The sequence below is a fragment of the Brassica napus genome, chromosome C9 (assembly GCF_020379485.1).
Source record: "Brassica napus cultivar Da-Ae chromosome C9, Da-Ae, whole genome shotgun sequence".
Taxonomy (NCBI): Eukaryota; Viridiplantae; Streptophyta; class Magnoliopsida; order Brassicales; family Brassicaceae; genus Brassica; species Brassica napus.
In genome coordinates this window covers 5,475,011-5,494,406 of record NC_063452.1, presented here as the reverse complement: position 1 = coordinate 5,494,406, position 19,396 = coordinate 5,475,011, and the positions used below count along the sequence as shown (strand labels likewise).

The window sequence follows — 19,396 nt, the reverse complement described above, 5'->3', positions numbered from 1 at the left end:
ACAACGAAAGGAGAATACATTGCTTGGCAGTTGCTGCCAAAATCAAAAGTGTAAAAAAATAATTGGTAATAGCAATAGGGATGATCGGGATGGATATAATAACTAGTTTTAGAGTTGTGTGAGAAATTCAGGTAAACGAATCAAAAGATGTTGATGGTCTCGACACTTTTAATTAAAGATTAGGTTAAATGGTCGACTCAGTCACAGTTCGGTCACAATCAAACCTAAACCAACCTAATGAAATCTGGTCAAGTGTCTCGTTGTAACAACGTTGTTATCATCATTATTTTTTATTTCTATAATTTAACTTTCGAAAATACGTTACTTGATACTTATGCATTACAAAAACTTACTAATCGTCTCCGGATTATTTTTCTCTGAAACTTTGATAGTCTCCGAGTTTTTTTTTAATTTTTGTTGAAGTATTAATTCTCGACATGAAAACCTACATGCAAACAACACGTAACTTGACATTTGTAACGTATATGTATGTCTCTATGTGTCACTCGAAATACAGTCGAAGGTATGGTCCCAAAGAAAAAAGACCAACACAAGTAGTGGATAAATGCTATAACCCATCCACCATTTTACTTCTTCTTTTTTTGAGAACGACACCATTTTACATTTTTCACTATTTTGAAAAGGAAAAATAATACTCTCATTCTTAATTATAAGTAAGAAGTTACTTGGATGCAATTTAAACAAACTAGCAAGATAAAACTAAAGTATTTTACTTTGTGAAAATGTGAAATAGAATATAAGATAAATCTAAACATGATCTGCTTTCACCAGGAAGACAAAAAATATCACCCACGAAGCTACTACTATCAACAAAATACAAAGAGTTCCCAATGTATAAGACTAGTAATTTAAAAAATTCTACAAAAATGTATTCCATACGTTCATCAACAAAATATTAGATAATTAATAGAAACTTTTATATAACATAAATAGTACTTCTTGTGTTATTTAAAACGTTTTGATATGATGCTTATTTCTTACACTAACCAATAGTTTGTTTGTTTTTTCACCACCAACCACGTTATACTATTATATATTCATCCAAAACGAGGAAAATGAACTGAGCTACCGACATTGGATTATAACCTTTTTTTAATCATCATTTGATAATAACTTTCCACTCCAATCGTGTACTGGATTTCTTTTTCATAATAGTTTTTCAGAGAGAAAGAGTAATTTGCTTACTCGAGGGCAAACAATAAAATAGATACTTAATTTAACCCATTATTATGAAGGTTTTTAAGTTGCGTCTTTTACAATTTATATTAATATTTAGTTTCACAGATTTTGATTTTTAATTTTTAATTAAATATCAATATATTGTCTAATTTTGATAAACTGAGACTTATAATAGAAATACTAACCAATATTTAAAAAAAAACTGAGTAATTTACTTATTTGTCAAAAAAATCTACTTATTTTTCTCTTCTAAAGTAAAACAAAGAGTAACGTATACAGTTTCTTTTTATTTAATTTTGTTTGTTTCTAAGGGAATCGTGTAAATGTTTAATCAGAAGATAAAAAACAGTGCGTCCAATAAAAGAAGCGACAAGCGTTGTAGTACGAAAGCACATGTTTTGAGGAAGTGGTGGCGGGTCACGTGGGCTCGTTCATAAATGTACGTCCTCAGAGATGGCACGGACCCATCACATGGGGTCCAGGTTAACACCGTCATATCACGGCTCCGGTTATACATCACGCCTCACGCGCCGCGTAGGCGGCTGGGGTTTCTGGTGTCTACTCCGCTGGAATAGAATGTTCTTTGTTCTTTGTTCTTTGTTCTTTTGCTTACCATGAGACGACGTCACGAGATCATGAAATTTATAAAACTATTAATGCTTGACCATTGTAATGAGATACTAATCATACTATTTCAAGTTTAACATCAACTATGATAACAAATTGTTGGAGATACTTTAGTTTATTCAATCGAATAAGCGACAACTAGTTGCAATGTTTTGATCTATTTAGTTATTACAAAATATAAAATATAAAAAATAATAATATTATTGTTTGGTTTTTCTTTGACATGTAAATCTAATTTGATATGTTTTAGAATTTTTTATGCTGTCCAACCCATATTGAGATAAACCAAAAACTAAACTACTGGCTTATCCAGTACATGTATTAAACCCACAATTTGTTAACCAAAATTCATTACAAACTGTAATGTTTTTGAGAAAATTCATTTTTCACGTAGTAGTTTTGTAATCTGATATTGAGAATAAGGAAAAACAAACAAACATAGGATTCTTAATTATTTTCATATGATTGATTGACACTGCCACCATTTAATTTCTAACAACATTTGATGGCCACAAATAAAGAAAATAATCATAATCGAATAGACAAACTACAATGGCAAGTTTAAGATAAGGCAGCATAATTTTTCCCAAAAAAAGAAGATAAGTCAGCACTCTTTAACCTTTTTTTTTTTGAAAAAATGCTAGCATTGTCATTAACTTTACTCGGACAATAAACGAACCAACCTAATTTATAGAGGCAAGAAAATAGTGTTTCACCCAAGTATTAAGAGCATGTGCATTGCTATAACCCTTAATGGTTTTTAGCTAATATTTTAGTAATTAATGTAGGTTAAGAGTTAATGCTAAAAAATTCTTAATTTTTAGTCCTCCAATGGCACTACAAGAAAACTGCGCGATACCGATGGACAAATCCGTCATAATCTCGTCGGGAAAGTCGCATACCGATGGAATACCGACGAAAAATGTCCGTCGGTATCATCTCGTCGGTATACTGATATTCGTCGGAAATTCGTCGGTAAATACCGACGAACATATTTCGTCGGAAAATACCGACGAACATATTCCGTCGGTTTTTTCTAAAATTTCCGACGACACATATCCGTCGGTATTTATAGAGAATACCGACAAAGAGAATTCGTCGGAATTTTCAGAAAATACCGACGAAGGCATTCCGTCGGTAACTGAAGATAAAACCGACGACTTTATTCCGTCGGAAATATGTAGAAATTCCGACGGATAACTGTATCCGTCGGTATTCCTTTTTTAATTAAAATTTTTTTTTTTATAATTCTTTATTTAATTTCAGAAAAAAATTGATAATTTAGAATTTAAAAACATTATAGATATATAAATTAAACATTATTATACATTAAAGTTATAAAAAGTAATAAAAAGTTTTTGAAAATTAAAAAAAACAACTAAAGGTTCAGAAACTTAACCTTACTATGTTCATATCTCATTTCTTGTATTACTTCAGAGACATAAGTGTTTTGAATAGGTTCAGGTTCCATCTTCTTCATATCAGTCTCTGGATTTGTATCTGCGTCACACAAACCACCTAAGTTCCATGTCCCATTCCTGCAACACCCAAAAAGATTCAGACTCTTGTCTAATGATTAATCCTCATATAATATTGCGAAACAGACCTGTAATGCACAGGAGAGAAGCTTCTGAAGAAGACATAACTACACTCATGATCTAGTTTCTCTAAGACCCATGACTTCCATGTCTTTAAAGACTTCTTAAACCCCTCCATTACTCCCATTGTCTTGTTCAGTTTACCTCCCTCCTGAAAATAACAACCTCTGCAACAACAACAATAACAAAAAAAAACCATTAAGAGAACTCATCCATCACCTTTGCAGGGCTGAGCATAGATTAGTAAAATAACCCCCAATTTTTTAAAAAAATTTACATATATATAAACCTCCAAATTTGTAAAGAAAAAAAATTAAATAAACTCTTACTAATTAAATTGTTTTTAACCCCTAAAATTCCATGTTTCAGATTAGGTTCTTACATGTTAAAGGTTTTGTCTTCGTTCCACCAATGTCCTGTATAAAGACAAGAACATCAGACCCGACCCATCTTTTAGACTGCCAGTTGAACTCATCGACTCTAACAGTCATCTTGACATCTTCCGGTGAGTTTTCAGGTGGCCTAGCAACCACGACCAGAAATGGTGTTCTATGATACTCAACGGTTACGTTATGTTCTGGGAACCGCATTGAAAGGAAGCCTTTGTGCTTGTTTATAGGGTTACCATTAAGAGGACGACGTCTAAGTATAAGAGGAGGTGGTTCATCCCTACAAAAAAAAACATTAGTAAGTTTTTTTATTATTTAGAAACGTTTTATAATTGTGTTTCAAAAAAAAAGAAACGTTTTATAATTAAAATATTTTTATAATAATTAAAATGTGTTTTAAAATTAATTTAACGAATTTTTATAATGAAAAAAAATATTTTTTATACCATATGCTGATTTTTTATAAATAAAAACGATTATTATATAATTTAAAATATTTTATCAAAAAACACTTTATACAAATTACAGAAATCCAAAATCTATAACTTCAATCACACAAATCCTAAATAAAAACTTCAATCCCGGCCCTAAACTAACTTCCAAATCCCTAACCAATCTCAAAATCACATAAACCCTAAAACTAACATTGTAACCATTGAAATCCCATGAGCAAAGTTAAAAGAATTGAAAATCTTACATGACTGGGTGAAAGAGGAGGTCGAATTTGGGGGATTTCGCCGGAAATCATGAGGGAGGAGGAGGGAATCGCCGAAAATCGCAAGGGAGGAGGAGAGGCTGGGCGGAGAGAGAGAGAAAAAGGGGAAGAAATGAGGAAAAAGAAGAGATTTTCTCTTATGTATTCATTTAACAAACCGACGGAATACCGACGGGTTGTTTCCGTCGGTATTTTATCTACCTGTCGGAAATCCGTCAGTTTTTTAATATTGGCGGTTTGCTGAACTTTTGCGCGGTACAGCTAGACCCGGGTAATTTTCTAAATATCGACGACCTTATCCGTCTGTTCTTCGTCGGTATAGTTAATTCCGTCGGTTATTTGTCGGAATATTCCGACGAGATACCGACGGATTACGGTTTAGAGTTTACACAGGGTGTCGAAATTATTTATATTTGTTATACGACTTTCTAAAACCGATATATTATGTTATATAAACATTCTCAAAAAAATGTTCTAAATTTATTTGAGTGCTACAACTTCTGAGAACTGGAACAAGCCAACTTAAAAGTGTATGATGTTGTTCGAACGGTTTTGATTGATTGATATACGGTTTTGATTGAATGATTATATATATGTCATGTTCAAAGTTTTAAAACTGTGAGAATACAATGGGTAGATTTGTTGTCTGATGTTATATATGATATTTAATACAACTGCAAAAAAAATCATACCTGTAAAAAACCGAAACTCTAAATTGATAATGTCCGTCGGTATTCCGTCGGAATTTACCGACGAATTGCCGACGAACCCCTAGGATTTGAGGGGTTCGTCGGTATTCCGTCGGTATTTACCGATGCATTTCCGACGAAACCCTCAAATTCTAGGGGTTGGTCGGAAATGCGTCGGTAAATTCCGACGGAATACAGACGGACATTATCAATCTAGAATTTAAGGGGTTCGTCGGTATTCCGTCGGTATTTACCGATGCATTTCCGACGAAACCCTCAAATTCTAGGGGTTCGTCGGAAATGCGTCGGTAAGTTCCGACGGAATACCGACGGACATTATCAATTTAGAGTTCCAGTTTGATTTTCGTTTTACAAATCTCACCATTGTATTCTCACAGTTTAAAAACTTTGAACATGACATATATATAACCATTCAATCAAAACCGTATATAATCAATCAATGAAAACCGTTCGATTTTTAAATCAACAAATCTAATTTATTTTTTTAATTTAAAAGTATACAACGCTTCAAACCCATAATTTGTTTTTAGAAGAAATCTACAATGTTTAAAAGTAATTTGCATATACATTCATAAAAGAGTATCTACTCTGCATCTGAGGAATTATGTGATGATGAACATGATGAATCTGAATCGTCTTCGTCAAATACTCCTTGTACTCGGCTTCTGGGATTTATTGACATGACAACGATCCAAGGATCGTTCCTTTGCCTAATCCGCGGATAACGAATATAATTCGTCAGTATTTCGTCGGGAAGTGCAACGGCCGCAAATTCGTCGGTATTCCGTCGGGAAGTGAAAGGGCTGTTCAATCCGTCGGTATTCCGTCGGAAAATACCGATGGAATTCTGACCGAATACCTAAATGGCCGGTATTGCGTCGGTATTTTGTCAGTATGTGTCAATTTTTTGCAACGGTCATATATTTGTCGGTTTTCTGTCGGTTTTCTGTCGGGATCGTATGACCAAATACCGACGACTGTATTCTGTCAGGATTTTCCGACGCAGTTCCGACGAATTTACCGAAATATATTTCCGACAAGTTTTCGTCGGAATTCCGTTGGAAAATCCTGACAGATTTTTTTCGGTCGGTTTTTCCGTCGGTATTGTCCGTGTTTTCTTGTAGTGTGGAGGTTTCTTAAGTTAAGGGTTTTTAAATTTATTTTTTTTTATTTTTTTTGAAACAAAAATTTATTTATTAAATGAAACAAAATAAAACATTACATTTTAAACATAGAATTTAAAATAAAAACATAAAAACAAAGGTTACTAAAATAAGCGATAATAATTTAAAAGAGGCATTAAAGATCAGTTGTTGTCTTGATCACCTACAAATTTAGACCATAAATATTCAACCAAATCAGCTTTAAGTCGTTCATGAATTCATCTATCACGAATTGTAGTTCGAACATTCATTATATTGCCCATATTTGAAGGGATGTCTGTAGAATAGGTGAGATTGACTTGTGAACTTCCGTTGCCTTCTCCTTGTTGGAATTCCGAAACATCAAACTGAGTGTTTTGATCTCGTTCGCCTTGTACTATCATATTATGGAGTATGATACATGCTCTCATAATCTTTCCGATTTTGACTTTATCCCAAATACGTGCCGGATTTTTAATAATGCCAAATCGAGCTTGCAAGACTCCGAAAGCACGCTCGACATCTTTTCGGACAGCTTCTTGATGTTGAGCAAATAAAGTTGCTTTGAGCCCTTGTGGAAGCGAAATAGATTGGATAAATGTAGCCCATTTCGGATAAATACCATCGGTGAGATAGTACGCCAAATCATACTCTCTTCCGTTAACCCAGAAATTCACTTTCGGAGCTTGGCCATTTATTATGTCATCAAAAACAGGTGAGCGATCAAGAACATTGATATCATTTAAAGTACCTGGAGGTCAAAAAAATGCATGCCATATCCAGAGATCATATGAAGTAACTGCCTCTACGACAATAGTGTGTTTTCCAGAACCACGAGAATATTGCCCTTTCCAAGCGGTGGGACAATTCTTCCACTCCCAATGCATACAATCGATGCTCCCTATCATCCTGGGAAATCCACGAACCTCTCCAATGTAAAGTAGACGTTGAAGATCATCCGGTGTTGGTCTTCTTAGGTACTCATCACCGAACAAATTTATTATTGCTTCCACAAAATTTTCTACACATAACCGAGCAGTGCTTGCACCGAGCCTGAGGTATTCGTCGACCGCATCAAGCGCAGAACCATATGCCAACACACGAATAGCTGCTGTACACTTTTGAAGAGTAGAGAGACCAAGCCTTTCGATACCGTCTTTCTTTTGACGAAAAAATGGAACTTCATTGGATAGCCGATCAACAATACGCAGGAACAAAGGCTTGTTCATTCTAAACCGTCGTCGGAATAGATTTTCAGGATATGTTGGAGTGTCGCTGAAATAATCATTCCATAACCGGAGATTGCCTTCTTCCCGATTTCTCTCGATAAAAACTCGTTTTTTTGTTGTATTCCTTTCATCTTCTTGATCATTGATAAGATTATCGAAAGCTTGATATCTCATGATTCTTATAAGTTTTAGATTCATATTTTAGCTTATTATGATCATTTTAGGTTGCATTTAGGTCTTTGTGTTGTATTTGCATACTCATTTGCATATCATAGGGGTTGGAATGCTTATTTGGAAGTTTGGGGCGAAATTCGCAAGGTTATACTTGCAAATTACACAGTTTGTGGCCAGTTTGAGAACCATCAAGAGTCGGTGGACAATGCTGCAAATTCAAAGGAAGTCGCTTGGGTTATTTTGCACAATCAAAAGATTCAGGGCCAATTCGAGAGGTCTTTTATGCAACTTTAAGAGTTTGGGGCGAATGTGTAAATAATCAAGATTCCGGGGACCTGTCTTGCAAATATTGAAGAAGTCTCCATTGGAGGAGATCGAGAGCTTGGTTTCAACGCGAACGACGGCGAGGCTGATTCCAACCACGGCAAAGCTCGACGACGAAGAGACTCGAGCACCTGAGAGCACGGCTTGGACGGGATCCCATAGTGGAGCAAGCGACGGAGATGGAGACACTGACGCCACGGAGGAAGCTTGGTCGCGGCTTGGAGGAGACGGTGGCGCAGTCACAGCTTGATCAAGGCGAGGAAGAAGGAGTTCGTGGTGGTTCGCGGTGAAGTGAGACGAGCCGCGACGGAGAGAGATTGGGACACAGCTCGGGAACTCAGCGGGCTCGGACGCGAGTTCAAGGGAGCGAGGTGTTGTGGTCGCTGTATCTCGAACGCCGCTTGGAACGAAGCGTTGGCTGGAGCGAGTGATTGAAGCGACTTGATGAACTCGCTCGGGAAATTCCACATCGAAGATTAATCACCAGAGCGACTTGGTGGAGCGGGGTGCGAACGTCGCTGTGGAGAAGAAGAGAAATGATTGACCGGTTTATTCCGGTTTGACCCGGTTTAATTCACTAAACCAGCTCGAGTTTGGCATCTCTTATATATAGTTTTAAACCTAAAAACCTGAGGGGAATCTCATTTTTCTCTCAAGAACTTGCCTCCCTTTGTAAAAAAAGCTTGAATCTTTATATCATAATCTAAGGAAGTTCTTCATATTATATCTTGTTTCTCCTTCTCATAAACATGGTGAGCCTTGAATCCATCATGGGTTTGAGGTTTCTCATGGAGATTAGAGAGTAGACACTCCTTGGATTCATGGTTAAGGTAGATTAGGGTGATTAAGTGTAGATTTGGGGTGTTTTATTGTAGATCCTTGTATGAACTTGCTTGTTGAGTATTTTTAATGCTTGTTTAGTCTTGATCACTCTAAACCTGATTTCTAAACACTTCTCATCAGACATGATTAGATGAAGTGTTTGAATCAACTCAACTAAGCTCTAGTGAGATTAGCCAAGGACACTTGATGTTAAAATTGCTAGGTAGTTATTGAACTTGAACTTAAAGATTGCTTGATTGAATTAAGCCAAAGACATTTGATGTTTAATGATTTCTAAGCAAATGGGCATTTACCTAGACATAGGACTTGTCTAGAATTGTGTTTAGACTTAAGAGATTACTTTGATTGAAAGTTGCCACCTTTAGATTGAACCTTGATCACCTTATATCAATTATCCTTACCATGGATCCATCCTTAATATTTGATTGAATTCTTGCACTTATTTCTTGACTGGATTTGAGATCACCTTGTTTATATTTCTAGGATATTAGTTTGTTACAAATCATCTATCTTCTTGTTTGCTTAGATTAGGAAGGTTTGTGTATTCTTGGTGTTATAAGTCTCTAGTTCTCTGTGGATTCGATCCTAAAATGCTACAATGACATACCATTCGATTGTGGTATTGTTGGCACATTAGGTTAATTGGTGTGTGCTTAAACGCGTAATCAAAGCTTCATCAAATTGTTGATCAAAAAATTGATCGAAAGCTTCATCAAATGATCCCCCAATATTGATACGAGAAGAAGACGCCATCATTGTTTTAAATCATAGAGATGAAGAGAATAAATTGTTTTGTATCAAAGAGATGAAGCGAATGAACGAGTTGTTTGTTGTAGAAAGAATAGTTGTTATTGGGATCAAGAGAATTTGTGAACTTTCAGAATATATAAAGAAGAGTTGTTGTAGAAAGATAATCGAGAGAAGATGAACGAGTTGTTTGATATAGAAAGAACTCAATTTATACAACTCAATTTATACAACTCATCAGTTTAATGTTTGTCTCGTGATAGGACACAACAAACTTCTCGTGATACAACAAACACAACAGAAACTCTTGTGACTAAAAAAAACAACTCCTGTGACAAGTACACAAGACCATTCCCGTGATTAACTCTCGTGATACAACAAACCGCTGACAAGTACAGAAGAGAAGACCACACCCGTGATTCTTCAACTCCCAATGACCTGAAACACAAAACACAGTCAATAAGGGATGAGTAGTATTATACATATAGCCACAAGAAAATGAAACAAGAAGAGAACAAGACCAAAGCATGAAACAACCTAAGTTCATTACATAACAGAAACAGATTCAACACACCAAAACATGAAACAAGAAGAGAACTCGATTCTACAAACATAAACATATTCAACAAACAGAAACAGAAACAACAAACAGAAATATTCTACAACTTAAGTTCATTACATAACACCAACAGACAAGAACAATAAACAGAAACAGAAACTTAAATACTCAAACAGACACAAGAACCTAAACAGACAACACGTTCTCAATCAGCTTCGTCTTTAGAGCTTCTTCACTCTCAGACAGTGGCTCTCTCTTTGCAAGAAGATTGTCAAGCAGAGACATCTTGTAAAGCTCTTTCTTTGCAAGAAGAACCTGCTGTTTGATGGACCACATTGACTGAAAATCAGCTGCCTTCCCATCAACCGTCTTCTTACCCCGTGCCTTAGAAGCCTTTACACCCGAGGGACAGTTGGTGCAGTCATCAGCTGCAGAAGCCTTGCTTTCGGTTGCGTGTGAAGCTGATGATTGATATCCGTCATCCAACTTCCTCTTTTTAGAGCTTCCACCGTGTCTAGAGCTTGAAACGTCACACCACTTCTGGTCATTGCGCAGCTCCATCCACGCATACTCTAGGGTGAACTTCTTTTTATAGTTGTTGTAGAAAATCTCATGTGCTTTTTGAGAACATCAGTCTCATTTTACCCGCTGGTCTTATCCCTGATTGCAGCCTCGTACGAGCCACAGAACTTGCACACGAGGTCGTTGATCTTCTGCCACCGTGTCTTACAGTGTAACGCCTCTCTCGGTTCACACCCTGCAACCTTCTGGCTTGCCGCGAAGTAGCTCGCAATTCGAGACCAGAAGGCGCCTGATCTCTGCTCATTACCCACGACTGCATCTTTGCTCGTGTTCAGCCATGAGCTGATGAGCAAAATGTCATCAGAGGGCGTCCATTTCCTCCTTCCTCGGCGCTCTACAACACTCTCTGGACCGAGGTTGCTATCCACCGTCTGTTGAGTTCCAAAAATAGGAACTTCTGATGAACCAAATACACTTTGTTGACTTTGAAGAAGATCAACAAAGTTAGACCTACTCCTATATGGATTAAAATCCATATCTGAATGCAAACAACAAAAGAAAGAAAGAGAAGAACAAGAGGAAAGTGTTTAAGATAAGAAAGACAGGGAACAAGAGGGAACCAGAGGAAGGGGTTTAAAATAAGAAAGACAAGGAACAATAGGAAGGCGTTTAATAGAGGGAAGAGGACTTGACATATATCTAAACACATTCATCACAACCTTCCTAGACTTGACATATAGCTAACACATTTAAAGATCTAAACACATTCATCACATCTATTTATTACGTACACAACTGTTATCTAATCCTAAACGAAACATTTATTGCAGACACTTCAAGTCAAACAAGAATCAAAAGACATTAAGCTCAGTTGTTAGATTAAACAGAGATGTTTACCTGTATTGCAAATGTTGCCCTTTTGCTCTCCTAGCCTTGCTTATGTATCCTTATCGTGTCTCCTTATTGTGTATCCTGAACACGTCTCCTTATCCAACAGACACAAACACATAGAAGAATCAAAAAATAATCACAGGAAGGAAATATTAAATTGAACAAAAATGTTCTTCATTCTGAAGATTCAAAATCACGACACCAAGCCACTTAAGCCAATACGATCAAGAATCTACTAAACATTTTATCTACTAAACCAATACAAACATGAATCTACTAAACATTTTTACTAAACGAGTTCAAGAATCTACATAACGAGATTCCACTAAACCAATAAGATCAAGAAGTACTAGACATTTAATGTTCAGTGATTTTTAGAATTCACTCAAAAAATCAAGGAAATTATCAAAACATTCCGAAAGTTCTCAATCAACATCACATTATCAAGGTGATTTGTATGGTATACAGGACCGAGAAGGTCGAGGTTGGTCGGAAAAACAAACCTTGAGTTTCAAGAGAAGATCGATTATCTCTCCAGAGAATTAATGATTCTCTCTTCATTGGAACTTCAATCTGCAATTTAGACAATCAGATTTACAGACTAAACATCAAAAGCGAACAGGAAGGAGCAAAATCATTCACATGCAAATTTGAGGGTTCAAAAATAAAAACGAAATAACTTAGCTTTGCTCATCGATTATACTCAGCAGCAACCGACGACCCTGTTCGTAAAGCCGAGCCACCGAGATTTTCTCCGTCAAGCCACCGAGATTCGCCGTCGCTGAGAGCGACCGAGATTCTTCCTCGAGGAGAGGCACCGACATCTCTTCCTCGACGAGACCAACGAGAATCTCGGTCAGGGAGAGCCACCACCAACGAGATTCTTCGTCATCGAAATCAACCCAGAGAAACTTCGAGGAGCCGAGACGGATCGTCTTCTACGGTGAGAGAAAGAGGCGTTTGCTTCTTTTCCTCTCTTATTTTCCTCTGTTATTTTCCTCTCAAAAAACCCAAAACCAATAGACATAAAACACGTGTACACCAAGACTCGATCCTTCAAACGCTTAATTAAGCCTCGATGCTTAACTGTTGAGATAAGCTTGAAGAGCAAAGAAACTTGAGAAGGAAGTTAATTACCTAATCCTATTATGATTCTGATTAATAATATATTTAGGAGTTATCTAGATATATTTATGTAATAGGATTAGAAAAAGATAATCTCTATATAAAAAAGGATATGTCAAAGTGTGGCATAACTTGTGGGATTAGAGATTGAGGATTTGAGAGCTTAAGTTTTTGAGTGAGTTTTCTTAAGCATTAATATAAAGAAGAGTTAGTTCTTTATATTGATAAACTTTCAGTCTTTGATTCTAGATTTGGTATCAGAGCGCAGGGAAGATGAGTGGTGAGATCATGGCAATAGATACGAAAACTAAAGAAGGAGGAGGAACCTCCATTAAGTGTCCGATGCTTACTGCAACAAATTATACGGTTTGGGAGATAAGAATGAAAATAGCTTTGAAGGTGCATAAGGTCTGGGAAGCTGTGGAAGAAGAAATCCCTGACGGAGATAAGAATAACATGGCTGTAGCCCTTCTCTTTCAATCGATTCCTGAAGCGTTGATTCTTCAAGTTGGTGAGCTCAACTCGGCAAAGAAGGTATGGGAAGCCATTAAGAGTCGACACGTTGGAGCAGAGAGAGTCAAAGAGGCGAGGTTACAGACATTGATGTCTGAATTTGAAAGGCTAAAGATGAAAGATACAGAGAAGATCGATGACTTCAGCGGTAAGTTATCAGAGATAGCATCAAAATCTGCGGCCTTAGGAGTTAGTATTGAAGAACCTAAACTGGTAAAGAAGTTTCTTACAAGTCTCCCGCGAAGAAAGTTTATACACATCGTTGCCTCCTTCGAACAAGTACTAGACCTCAACAACACCAAGTTTGAAGACATCATCGGCCGATTAAAAGCCTACGAGGAGCGTATTTGTGAAGAAGAAGAGCAACAAGACGATCAAAACAAATTGATGTATACAAACTCTGAATCGCAATCCACGGCCTCTAATCGTGACTACAATAGAAACTATCGAGGCAGAGGACGAGGAGGTCGATCATATAACAGAGGACGTGGAAGAGGACGATATAATGGAGATAGAGACACTTCAAGAATCATGTGTTTTCGCTGTGATAAGTTAGGACACTATGCCACAGACTGTCCTGACCGTCTCCTAAAGCTTCAAGAAACTCAAGAGAATGACAATGTCGATACACAAGATGCAGATGAGTTGATGATGCATGAAGTGGTGTATCTTAATGAGAAAAACTGCAATCCTGAGAAGTATGAGACACACATGGATACTGCAGACATATGGTACTTGGACAACGGAGCGAGTAATCATATGACGGGTGATCAACGATATTTTTCTGATCTGGACAAAACAATCACAGGAAAGGTGAGGTTCGGCGATGACTCAAAGATCGATATAAAGGGAAAATGTACTATCTCGTTCATTGATATGAATGGAGAAGCAAGAAGAATGAATGATATGTATTTTATCCCTGACCTACGGAGTAACATCATAAGCCTCGGTCAGGCAACATAGTCAGGGTGTGACATAAGGCTCAAAGATGACTATCTAACGATGAGTGACCAGCAAGGAAAGCTTCTTGTAACTGCAAAAAGGTCAAAGAATCGGCTTTACAAAGTACGTATGGGCATTAGAGATGCAACACAACTACACTTGAGTCAGATAAGCGAGTCAAATAGGTGGCACTACAGACTTGGACACATCAACACTGCTACAATGAAACTAATGATGCAAAAGGAACTTGTTGATGGAGTCCCAAGCATTAATGTTGAAAAGGACTATGCACATCCTGCTTACTTGGAAAACACGCGAGGCAAGCATTCCCAAAATCAACGATGTATAGAGCAACCAGACCACTCGAGCTAGTACACGGAGATATCTGCGGACCTATCACGCCAAGTACATCAGGTGGGAAAAGATATATATTTGTGGTTATAGATGATCACACTCGATATATGTGGTCAATCCTACTTAAGGAGAAAAGTGAAGCTTTCGATAAATTCAAGAAGCTAAAAGGGTTGATAGAGCAAGAAGTGGGAGAGACTATAGCTACATTCCGCTCAAACTGTGGTGGAGAATTCACATCTCATGAGTTCAACTTGTTTTGTGAAGACAGGGGGATAAAGAGGCATGTTACGGCTCCATACACACCCCAGCAAAACGGAGTGGTAGAGAGAAGGAACAGAACGCTAATGGGGATGGCAAGGAGCATCCTAAAGCATATGCATATGCCAAACTATTTATGGGGAGAGGTGATATGGCATGCAACGTATCTGATCAACCGGATAGCCACAAGGTCTCTCAAGGATCAAACTCCTTATGAGGTTTTGCGAGGACGAAGACCAAACTTGAGTCATCTACGTGTTTTCGGTTGAATAGGCTACACAAAAGTTGACAAAGTGCATCTAAAGAAGCTAGACGATAGATCACGCATGCTCGTTCATCTCGGGACAGAGCCTGGGTCTAAAGCGTACATATTGTATGATCCTGATGCTAAGAAGATTGTCGTGTCTCGGGACGTTGTCTTTGATGAGACAAAAGGCTGGAACTGGAAGAAAATCGACACTGAGACTAAGAACTATAATGATTTCGAGGTAACACTTGGGGAGTTTGGAAATCATGGGATAGCTAAAACAGTTGATGAGACACATGTTGATCACGAAACAGAGCATCATGGTAATGGAGATGATAGTATGGTAGCTGATGAGAGTCTACCAGAAGTCACAGATACGACTCAAATAGATGATGAGGATAGTGAGAGCGATCATGACGAGAGGCCACTGAGAAGAAGCAAACGGCAGACGTCTAAACCAAAGTATCTTGATGACTATGTGTTGATCGCAGATAAAGAAGGAGAGATATTGTTACTATGCCTGAATGAAGAGCCTAAGAATTTCATTGAAGCAAGCGAGCTAAAGGAATGGATAGATGCTTGCCTCGACGAACTACAATCAATTGAGAAGAACCAAGTGTGGAGTTTAGTTGATCTACCAGAGGGTATAAAATCTATTGGTCTTAGATGGATCTTTAAGATCAAACGAAACTCTGATGGGTCTATCATGAAATACAAAGCGCGTCTTGTGGCAAAAGGTTACGTCCAACAATACGGAGTTGATTTCGATGAAGTATTCGCACCTGTGGCTCGACTTGAAACCATCAGACTACTAGTCAGCATTGCAGCAACCAGTGGATGGGAAGTACACCATCTGGATGTCAAGACCGCCTTTCTGCACGAAGAGCTGAATGAGATAGTTTACGTGACACAGCCTGAAGGATTTGAAGTGAAAGGAAGTGAAAAAAGAGCTTATAAGCTTCACAAAGCATTGTATGGTTTGAAACAGGCTCCAAGGGCATGGAACCACAAATTAAATCAGATTCTACTCGGGCTTGGTTTCAAAAGATGTACTAAAGAGGCTTCGGTATATAGGAAAATCGTGGACACAAACATACTTGTAGTAGCGGTGTATGTCGATGACTTATTTGTTACTGGAGCTAGCAAGAAGATTATTAATGTCTTTAAGGAGGAGATGGCCTCTAAATTCGAGATGAGTGATCTTGGGAAGCTAAGTTACTATCTAGGGATTGAAGTAAGTCAAGGAGACGAGTGCATAACCTTAAACCAGATGCGGTATGCGACAAAGATCTTAGAGGAAAGCGGCATGAAGCATTGCAACTTGACACACACGCCTATGGAAAGTGGACTTAAACTCGCAAAGTCCATTGATGAAGAAGAGGTTGATGCGACGAAATATAGAAGGAATGTTGGTTGTCTGAGGTATCTTCTACACACCAGGCCGGATCTCTCGTTTACTGTTGGAGTATTGAGTCGGTACATGCAGAGTCCAAGAGTGTCACATGAAGCCGCAATGAAGCATTGTCTCAGGTACGTGAAAGGGACGACATCGCTTGGCCTCATATTCACGAGATCAGTATCGAATATTCCTAAGATCATTGGCTATAGTGATAGTAGCCATAACATTGATCCAGACGACGGGAGAAGCACTGCAGGTCACATATTCTACCTTGGAGAAAGCTTGATTACGTGGTGTTCTATCAAACAGGACACGGTTGCATTATCAAGCTGTGAAGCAGAGTTCATGGCCGGTACGGAGGCTGCTAAACAGGCTATATGGTTACAAGAGCTGCTAAGTGAAGTCATGGATCAGACGGTTGAGAAAGCCGTGATCAGAATTGATAATCAGTCAGCTATAGCCCTCACAAAGAATCATGTCTTTCATGGAAGGAGTAAGCATATACACTCAAGATATCATTTCATTAGAGAGTGTGTTGAGAGAGGGAAGATTGTCGTGGAGCATGTGTCTTGTGATCAAGAGAAGGCTGATATTCTTACTAAAGCTCTTGGAAGGATCAAGTTCAAGGAGATGAAGGATTTGATCGGAATGCAAGATTTGTTGAAAAATGATTTCAAGCTTAAGGGGAAGAATGTTGAGATAAGCTTGAAGATCAAAGAAACTTGAGAATGAAGTTAATTACCTAATCATATTATGATTGGGATTAATAATATATTTAAGAGTTATCTAGATATATTTATGTAATAGGATTAGGAAAAGATAATCTCTATATAAAAAAGGATATGTCAAAGTGTGGCATAAGTTGTGGGATTAGAGATTGAGGATTTGAGAGCTTAAGTTTTTGAGTGAGTTTTTTTAACCATTAATATAAAGAAGAGTTAGTTCTTTATATTGAGAAACTTTCAGTCTTTGATTCTAGATTAACTAATTACCTTATTTCCTTTTATTTTTAATTACAAATTAGCTAAAAATCATGGTTAGGCAACTGCATTGAACATGCTCTAATAATTCATCGATAAACTATGAACAACGTTCTTTTTACGGTGAGAACTGTATAAATGGGTCACTTCTAGTTCTAGGTAGTGCTATTAAAGTTATTTATAAAATCTATGAATAAGGGACTGTTTATATGAACTCTACTGTTCTTCCACGAGTTTCCAACTGCAGTATAAACAGTATAAGTTAACATACCATAAATTAACAAATTCTATAAATTAATAAACTTTTTGGTTCTGAATGGAACTGTTTCAAAATATGAGATAAAATCATAAATTGATAAAATAACTAAAATAATATTTTTTAAAAAATTCTATGTAAATATATTGCCTCATTAAAATTATAAATTAATAATCTATTTATATATACATTTTTCATAAGTAAAAACTAAACATGATATTGTTAGTTTTATAAATTATCTCTATTTCTTAAAATTTCAATATATTTTGTAGTATTAGTAAAATTATATCTAAAACCACATTTAAATTCTATGAAACATAAAAAATATAAACTAAATAATAAAATAAAACAATATAAAAGTCTAATTTCTAAAATTTAGTTAATGTATATACACGGTAAATGAACTATTTTTTATTTTATAAGTAAAATATTTAAAAATAGAAAAATGAAAAATGAAATATTTTGTAAATTAATCATTCTATAAATTAATAAAGTACTATAGTCCCAACATTATTAATTTATAAAAATTTTACTGTAGTTTACTTTTGGGGTTGAATAATGCGATGGATTATTTTTGGTAAATGAACAAAGCTATTTACAGAACAGTGCAGTTGGTGCAAAGCAAACTCTGCAGTTGTAATTAGGGGTGAGCAAAAAAACCGAACCGAACCGAGTCAAACCGAACCAACCGAACCGAAACCTATTCAGACCGAACCGAAATCTATTTCAGACCATTTGGTTGAAGATTTCTCCAACCCGAATGGTTCGGTTTAAACCGAACCGAACTGAGAAACCGATGTGTTTTGTAATTATTTAAATTAAAAATATTAGTAATACAAATATGATAAAATTCTAATACTATATCAAGTATTTTCTATTTTTCATTCATTAACATATATTCTTCTAACCTAATATGTAATGATCAAAATATTTGATTTAAAAAAAATAGAAAAGTTTGTATATTTATATTTTTGTATATGTAAATGTGGATGTTAAATCTAAATCTAAAACCTAAAACAAATTTTATTAAAAACAAAAGTTCTTCTCTACAGCGTCACATAAATGATTCATTACATGCTTTTTAATAATGATATAAGAGACATTACTAATGATGTTGGGTTTTTTTATTTTAGTTAACTTTCATTTGTTTTAATTCTTATATACTTTTTGTGACTTAAAAAAAATATGTTTCAATTTTATATTGAATTTAGTTCACATAATTTATGTTTTCATAATTTATGTTTTACAACATAATTTCTCTTAAAAAATTAAAGTAAGAAGAACCTAATTAAACTGATAAAAAAAAACAAACCGAAATACAAACCGAACTGAATATAAACCAAACTTAACACAAACCAAACCGAACCAAACCAAACGAACTATGGTTTATTTCAGTTGGAAAAATACTAAAACCGAACCGAATCCGAACCGAACCGAGAAAAATAACCGAAGTGTCCACCCCTAGTTGTAATATTAAATAGTGACTTGGTAAACAAGGAAGCATTTTAGCTAGCTTTTTAGTATTAACACCTACGGTGACTTGTAAAGGGTGGGATGATCACATCAAATTTGGTGCATGTCAAAAATAAAAGCATATTTATTACCACTACTTTAAACGATTAGTCTATGTATTATGAATTAAAATGAATTAA

At 36.3% G+C, this 19,396-nt stretch overlaps 1 protein-coding gene and 1 pseudogene across 1 annotated transcript; both read right to left on the bottom strand.

Moving 5' to 3' along the window:
* Positions 1–1,467: 1,467 nt before the first annotated feature.
* Positions 1,468–7,610, bottom strand: LOC106383507 (annotated as a pseudogene).
* Positions 7,611–10,898: 3,288 nt separating this feature from the next.
* Positions 10,899–12,494, bottom strand: LOC106408500 (glutathione S-transferase T3-like). The gene is made up of 3 exons (XM_013849260.2): positions 12,414–12,494; positions 12,174–12,243; positions 10,899–11,317 (listed from the first exon to the last, which is right to left on the bottom strand). The coding sequence occupies exons 1-3, from the start codon at positions 12,492–12,494 to the stop codon at positions 10,899–10,901; spliced, it is 570 nt and encodes a 189-aa protein (XP_013704714.2).
* Positions 12,495–19,396: the final 6,902 nt, after the last annotated feature.

Bases quoted from the DNA above. Each gene is read 5' to 3' on its own strand.
- LOC106408500 (XM_013849260.2), bottom strand. From the start codon at position 12,494: ATGTCGGTGCCTCTCCTCGAGGAAGAATCTCGGTCGCTCTCAGCGACG. The intron at 12,244-12,413 runs GTGGCTCGGCTT...TCTAAATTGCAG, and splicing joins GCTTGACGGAGAAAATCTCG to ATTGAAGTTCCAATGAAGAG. The intron at 11,318-12,173 runs GTTTGTTTTTCC...GTTTGCATTCAG, and splicing joins ATCTTCTCTTGAAACTCAAG to ATATGGATTTTAATCCATAT.